Raw genomic sequence first — 8,211 nt, 5'->3', positions numbered from 1 at the left:
TGCCCATAGCGTGATCTGAGGTCCCACCCCTGACTTGTATCCCCTGGGAGGAAAATCAACATTAGAGGACAGGTCTAAGAACAGGGTGAAGTTTCTGAACATCAAAGTGCAGTTAGCTTAAGGGGAACCAAACGCCTAGGCCAGTCCTTCCTGTTACTACTATGGAGGACTGGGTGAGAGCAGCAAAGAGGACGCTGTGCGATGCCAGTTGTTCCGGAGAAGCTCTGTAGGCTTTCAGCAGCCACCGGAGCAGCAGCCTGAACTCTGATTGTTGCAGGAGCGTTGAGACCTTTGGCTTCCTCCGCAGCAGCAGCCGCAGCCGCCAGAGCGCTGCCGGCGGCGTCTCCTGGGAAAGCAGCAGCAGCCGGTGGAACTGGAGCCACAGCAGCCGGAGTCACCACCGCAGCCGCCCCCGCAGCCTCTGCAGCAGCCTCCACCACAGCAAGAGGAGGAGGAGGACGAGGGGGCAGGAGTCGGGGCGGGGCAGGGGGCAGAACTCTGGGAAGACCCTTTGGAAAAGCCTTTGGCGCCCTGTTGAGACATCTCGGCGTTTGTCAAGATGAATCTGAAAGAAAAACAATCTTTTTTAAGACCCCGCCTTTTCTTCCCTATAATGAAACACAGAACTTTAAGTGTTTGCCTTGGAGAAAAGTCTGTCTGGCTTTGGGACAAGAGGGATACAAGAAAGAAAGAGAAAGATGGGAAACAAAGAAACAAACTCAAACAGGAGCTTCCAGTGGCGGAGGCACAAAGCAGGAAACAGAATTTGAAAGGGATCAGTGCAGTCTCCCTGACTGACGTAAGGACCATCCAACATTTTCCATCTATGGAAAATAAAGAGCATACGGCTGCAATTCATCTATATGACTCAATCAAAAATCACTTGGCTTCAGCCTTTTCCGAACTGTACTTTGACCACACAGCCCTTTCAAGTGGTAATCTCAGTTAATATTGTATAAGCATCACATCGGTCAGGAAACACACAAATATTGCCTGTGTCCCTCTGTCTTGGGTATAGAGAATTCGAAAACACAAAAGCGTGTTCTGCGCCTTCTTTCTTGCCTGTCCTCCACATTATAAGGAAAAGGCAGAGAATAGGAATAACTTAACCAGGGAACCTAAAGACCTGGGTTACTCAAAGCTCTTTACAAGACTGGAAAACCTTTCAAAGGTCAGCGCCATGCCAAGCCTTTGCATCTTCATAGGCAACACAAAAGGCTGGAAGCCCGATTCCACTGGAAGCCCAATTCACTGGAAGCCCGATTCCAACAGCTACATTCTGGCTGCATCCTACTTCCTCCTTTCTGTCTTCCATTCTTCCCAGCTTCCTCCCCCAGACTCCCGCTTAGATACTTACTAGACCTTGGCTCCACAGGAAGACTCACTCAGTTCTCCAACTGGAACTTGACACCTGCTAGGCAGAAGACTGAACAGTGTATGGCCAGAGAAGCTTTTATAAGATTCCAAGTCCATGTCCTTGGGAGGAGCCCATTTCTCAACAGACATGCTCAGCTGACACTTACATCCCAGAGGCATTCATCACTCAGATAGCACTGTAGGTGGTGCACGTGGACAACCAAGTCACTTCACAGAGGTGCCAGGATTGCTGTGGTGTGTTTACTTTTCAAACCGGACACTGTTCATAGCTGGGAGGGCTGTATGTGTGCTCAGAGAAGGCCTGGGGGGGGGGGGGTCAAATGAGGAGAGGTCTGGGGTTCTCTCTTAAACACTGTATACACACACACAGCAGGAGGAGAGGAGAACACGTGCACTGTTCCACTTTCTCACACTTATTTATGTATAGCTATCTCCTTATCATTTATTGTCTTATTCGCATCTCTATGGCCCTTGGTTCTTGTCTTTCATAGCAGGCTGCAGGCTATGTGATGAACCCTCTGGGTTTTAATAGATGCTTCTAGAGAGCACTGAAGGAAGATGATGGTGGGGATGGAAATCAAGATGGTGGTTTCTTCCTGTCACTATTAACAGGAGGAATAGTGCAGGCAAGGTTAAGGGACCAATAATACCAAAAGAAGTCACTTTACTATATTCCCATAATGTAACCCTGATGGATCGCAGACAAAAATGGTTGAGGAGTATAGGCCTATTGGAAAATAGTAAGCTGGCTAGCCTATGGAGCTCCTGTTTCTGATATCATCTCCTTAAGGATAGCTTGTCCCTAGAACTACTGACAAATAGGAAAAAGACAAAATAAAACAAAACAAAATGAAAAGGATAAAATAAAAGAGCAAAGAAGAAAGAGGAGGAAAATAAAAGCGAGAACGGCCCGAAAGTTCCCATGGTAATTGCTGCGTTTCAATTAGCTGATTTATAAAACTGGAGGAAACTTTGGAGGTCAACTGCCTCTGATTCAGTCATTGGAACTACCTGGTCACACCAACCATGAGTATGAGACATAAGAGAATCTAAGACTAAGAATTCGGGGATTAAGAGTGAGATAGGTTTTGGGGTGCACTGCTGGGTGTGGCATGAGGAAACGGACAAGGAAAGACAAGTCATAGAAGATACCCATTTCATTTACCATGGCTTTAGAGCCTGATTAACAGGTTGCTTACTGAACCAGAGCACCTGGCAAAGAAGAGGTAAGACATTCCAAGAAGAGAGATCAATGTTAGAAAAAAGAAGGAAGTAATGAAGTACTAAGTTAGATGTGGGTTCTCCTCTGGAAAATTATGCAAAAGGTGACGAAAGCCAGGGTGATAGGAATCAATAGGTCAAGTAGATACTCACTGTATGGACTCCTTACCCCAACTTTATGCATCACTGTTAACTATTACCAACTGAGGGGATAACTGCTTATCTTGTATACAAAGGCAGACTTGCAATTATCTATTCTATCATAAATATTTTTAGTATCTCCTGAGGAAGCCATGCCAATCCTAAAGGAATATTACATGAACATCCAAACTCGGTGACTTAAGTACCCTTGACTCCATCACACACACACACACACACACACACACACACACACACACACACACGTGTGCACACACGCACCACCACCACTAACACCAGGTGGGGGTAATCTTTGACTGAGATGGTTTCTTTATTCTGTATTCAAACCCAAACCTAAAATTCTAGGGTTCCAAGAATAGTGGACTCCCAGCATTTCACAGCTGTCTCCTCAGCTTACTTCTCTAGAAATGCTCTGCACTCAGCTCCCCTGGCTGGCAATAATCAGACCACAGTGTTTCTACTCACGAGAGCCCACAATGTGCACTCCAGACAATCTTTTTCTCCGTGATTAAGAGATAAACTTTTTCAAATCGTGGGTCCCTTTTGAGTGTCACCCTCCCATAATGGAGCTTTTCTGAGTACTGCTTGTCATCTCAACCTATCCCTGGTCCCCCCTGTACAAGTTGGTATAAGGGGCATAGGCCTCAGAGTACTAAGTTTTAAGTGGATTCAGTGCCAAAATGTGCGCTTTAGATAACGAAAGGGACTATGACTTGGTGTGGAGGGAGGGAATTGAAAGAGGGAAACAAAAGTACATTGGAAGGCCATGGTGTCAGGAATCAAAAGCTTTTTTATTGCCCAGAAAAAGATTTTTCAAAGCTGATTTTTCAATATCTCATTCTCAATTAGTTGTGTCAGAGAAAAAAAGCAAAGCCAATGCATCTCAGAGCTGGGACCTGAAGACCTCGTGGTAGATGAGCTTTAGGAAGATGAAGAGGACATACAGAGAGTTCTAAGGATTTCTGCGGGAAAAACCAGAGAAGAGGAGACCCTAGGCTGGCAGGTCTTCAGTCAATGCTGCTTTCCATGTTCTTTGTGACCAGGTCAGCAGCAACCTCCAGAGCAGCAGCTAGAGCCCCCAGACTGCTGATGGCTGTTGCTGCCACTGCTGCTGTCACCACTGCTGCCCCCACTGCTACCACAGCAGCTGCTGCTGCCACTGCTGCTGCCACTACTGCTGCCACAGCAACTGCTGCCACCACTGCTGCTGCCACAGCAACTGCTGCCACCGCTGCTGCCACCACTGCTGCCACAGCAACTGCTGCCACCGCTGCTGCTGCCACAGCAACTGCTGCCACCGCTGCTGCTGCCACAGCAACTGCTGCCACCGCTGCTGCTGCCACAGCAACTGCTGCCACCGCTGCTACAGCATCCAGAGCTGTGACGTCGGCGACGGAGAGAGAATCGGGGCTTGTGGTGGCTCAGACAGCAGCCACCAGATCCAGAGCTGCAGCAGCCCCCGGAGCTGGAACCACAGCAGCCCCCAGAACCCAGGCTACAGCAGGAAGAAGTCGGAGGGCACTTTGGGGTCTTGCATTTGGGAGGGGGCTGGCACTGTTGCTGGCTCTGCTGACAGGACATCTCCAAAGGAACTGGATAAAAGTGAAAAATAATGCAAAAAATATAAGGTCAACAGCTCAAATGTTGCTTTGAAGACTGAACTATGAATTTCCAATATCTTATCTCTAAAATAGTTAGAAGTTTGAAAACCCAATCTCTTAAATTTATTTCAAGAATAAAAAGTACAAATGATCCCAGTATAGGCACTTCTTCCTTCCAAATAAGTTCACTGTAAGGTCAAAAAGATACTAGTACAATCTTCCACTACCTTTCACTTGCAGAGAAACCCTTCCCTCCTAACCCTCTTTTCCCCTTGTTCATCTTCAAGATTACCCTCAGTTTCAACCAAAGCCCCTTTCTGCCCAGAAAACCAGCATCAGAGTCTCTCTGGTCTGGGAGATGATCTACCTGCCTCAGGCACTGGAGTAGATCACTCAGCGAGTAATGGATTGAGGTGCTATGAGAATCATCTGCCTTTTATACAGTTCTGCTCTGACCTGAGATCCCTATGTGTGGGATACTGATAACATCTTTCATGAGGGGTATGTATGACTCCATCCCTTTACATCCCAAAGATCTAATTCCTCCCTCTATAAGCATCTGAGGTATTAATGCACAGAAAAGCCTCTGAGAATTGCAAGCCTGTAGGATGGTGATAGAACATTGCATATTACATACAGTTCTTGTCTGTCAGTCTCCTAAACAGCTCTGCTATGCTCCCTATTTCCTGAGATGAGCCAATTCAATTATAGAGCTCAGAGGGTAAAGATAACATCTGTTTCTTCTTCAGAATAGAAAGTAGAGAAAATTAAATGGTCCTTTTAGAATATGGACAAGAACCCAAAATAAAACCCTGTCCAAGCCAATGATGGTGGCATAACCTTGACCAAGAATGTTGGATATTCTATTGATGCTGTTTCAGGTAGGTCTAATGAAGATGATAGAGGTGGTTGGGATTCTCTTCTTGTCTTCTTGTCTGACATGCCAAAAAAGTCCATGAACATTTGACATTGATAAATTCCTCCAAGTAGGCAGAAATCATTGAAGGCCCTATTTCTACATATGATCCTAAAGAGTAGACCTCTGGCTGGCCAAATGTAGAGGGACCATGTGTGTATAGAGGGTAAAATGAGAGGAGAGAATTCAGCTGAGGTTGCCAGAAGTGGAACTTCAGCTGTAACAACCATCCCAAAGGAGAAGGCCAAGAGATCTTTCTTCCATAGGTGACCTAAGATAGAGATTTTTCTTCCAATGCTGGGAAAGGGGGTTGTTTTTATGCACCTATGATGGAAGACAAAACGTATTTTCCCTACAAAGAATGCTCCACGGGTAGATTAAATCCCCTGGGAAGTCACCAACATTGTTTGAGCTGGGAGAGCTGTCAGTAAGTAAACAGTTCATAATGAAAGGTACAGGGAAAGAACTGGAGATGGGGAGAGCAGCAGGGTCTGGGGTCCATTCCTGGGTGAATGGGCTGTAGTGGGAAGCACCATGCACAGTCATAACCCACATTCCAGGACCAGTTTCCAGCTTTGCTCTCTCCACCCAAACATTCTCAAGCAACTTGCTTAATTGTCTCTGTAAAATCGAACTAATAACAGTCCCTAGCTCCCTAAGTAAGGCAATATGGATAAAGATCTCAAAACAAAGCTAGACCCATGAATACACAATGAAACTTTAAAAAGAATCTGCATCAATGTGCTGATGTGCCAAATGACACCTATCAATGCACACAATCTTTATATTTTTAAGTATCAAATGAAAAACAAAAATGTATGAAAAGCTATGGGATTTCAGAAGTAAAGATAACAAAATCACTATAGATCCCATTTCATCTATAAGTGTATCCTAAAACTATGTGAGATGAAGAAAGAATGCTTATCTCAAAGGGCCATTTGCAGATTGAGCTAATCATCATTAAGCTCTTGGAATAATGCCTAGCATATAACACAACAGCTCTGATGTCACATGTGTTCTCTGATAACAAAAGATTAAAAGTATTTGTGTGTCATTGGTGAATGAGGGTATACAAAGACCATTCTCATGAAAATAATGTCACTTGTAATCCCATTCTCAAATATTTTACTATTTTCCTCCCATTAATTTTTACTATGTATTAGTTTTAGTGATCTGTATTTTGCATTGACTCTTTGTAATTTTCCTCATCCTATTTATGTAAGGGGTTTTCCTATTAACTTTTCAACTAAAATTTTAATGGAACATTCTCCATGTACTCCATTTGAAGAATGAAAGCCAGATGACCACTTCACAGACAGCTTGCCCATGGAGCAGTAGCAGGAGGCATTAACTCCTAAAACAAGTTCCATGTTTGAGTTCAGCTCCTCACTAAGCAGCATTGTTACCTTGAACAAATTATAATTTTAACCCTCTCCCTCATTATCCTCATTTTCAAAATGAAGAAATAGATAGCATTTATCTCTCAGGGTCATTTATAGAGTGACTAACATTCATAAACCCCTTAGAATAATGCCTAATATATATGAAGTACTTGATAAATATTTTTAAAAGTGATACCTGACACCATTCTACCTCTGAAGTTCATAACACAGGGAAGAGTTTGGGCTTAGAGACTACTGGCGGGGAAGCAGATATGCTGTTCCAGTTGCTAGATCTCAGTCAGAACCAACCTCTCTTGCTATGAGAGAACATGACTCAATTTTCTAGAAAAAGAATCTCAATAGATGCTAAAGGAATCATTTGTTTAATACATGAGCATGATGAAGTATAAATGGAGCAATGCCCATCTGCTTACAATTATTTAGATGTGCATCTGCCCGTGTGATCACACAGGTAAGGCCTTTGAGTTTAGAAATCTCTTCTAGATCTAACTTGTTGCTTTGTAAGCAGTAGAGGCTCAATTTTCATGTCTTCATCAGGTTGGACTTGCCATTTGGAAAAGAGGACAGATACCTCCAAAAAAATCTGGACTAAAGTTTCTTTTAGCAACTTCCATACAATTTATGGAATGATAGAATATCTAGGTAGAATGCTGACAACCCTAGAGGCCACAGCATTCTCCAAGAGGTCACTGGGTGGTTCTAATGCAAATTAGGACAGACAATCATTGGTTTAGATCAAATACCTCCCTTTTAGACAAGAAAACTGAAACTGGGAGATGGAAAGAGACTTCTGCTGACTCACACAAAGTTAGAGATGGAGTTGGACTTCAAACCCTCATCAACCTTCTCTCCATCACAGCATTCTGCCCCTTAGATGAATTTAATTTCTTTGTGTGATTTTTTTCCTAACAAGAGTCACTATATACATGGCCATCCTCTAAATGTGTAGGCTCTATATCTGAAGTTTAGACATGTCTGAGGAAAAGGATATATTTGCATAGAATGTGTAGAGACATTTCCTTTGAATCACCATTCCTGAATCAATTCAGCATGATATATACAGCATTTACACTCTACATGGTATTTTAAGCAATATAGATGTAATTTTAGGTATATTATAGGAAGTACATAGGTTGATGAAGATAATTTTCCTTATATGTAAGAGACTTGAACATGGTAGGAAGGGAGGCAAAGTGGGATTCACAGGAAATCTAGGACTAATCCCTGGGGATGCCTAGAATTTGCCTACTAAGCATGGCTATTGCCATGAAAATTGAATAACTGGAGTTGGAGTGAAAATCATAATGACTCTGGTGAATCGTGGCCGGAATCACAATTCTTGAAAAGTCATTTTTACCTCTCCTCTCCTCAATAACTACGAATGAAGTCTCTGTATGAAAAGGATTGTCAGACATCACCAGGGAGGGGCTATCTGGCAGGACCCAAGGAGCCTTCCTGGGGCAGCACCACAGTGATACCTCTTCTGTGGCCCAAAAGTTCAGCTTTGCTTAAACCTGACTTATCACTGCATCTT

General features: G+C 43.6%; 1 protein-coding gene across 1 annotated transcript; it reads right to left on the bottom strand.

Moving 5' to 3' along the window:
* Positions 1–234: 234 nt before the first annotated feature.
* Crct1 (cysteine rich C-terminal 1) lies at positions 235–543 on the bottom strand. Its single transcript, XM_021157205.2, has one exon. It carries the CDS (start codon positions 541–543, stop codon positions 235–237), a length of 309 nt encoding a protein of 102 aa, XP_021012864.1.
* Between the last annotated feature and the right edge of the window lie 7,668 nt (positions 544–8,211).

Source organism: Mus caroli, unplaced genomic scaffold (assembly GCF_978045245.1).
Source record: "Mus caroli unplaced genomic scaffold, Mus_caroli_1 scaffold_3, whole genome shotgun sequence".
Taxonomy (NCBI): Eukaryota; Metazoa; Chordata; class Mammalia; order Rodentia; family Muridae; genus Mus; species Mus caroli.
The sequence above is the reverse complement of the archived record's forward strand: the minus strand, read 5'-3'. Positions and strand labels throughout refer to the sequence as shown.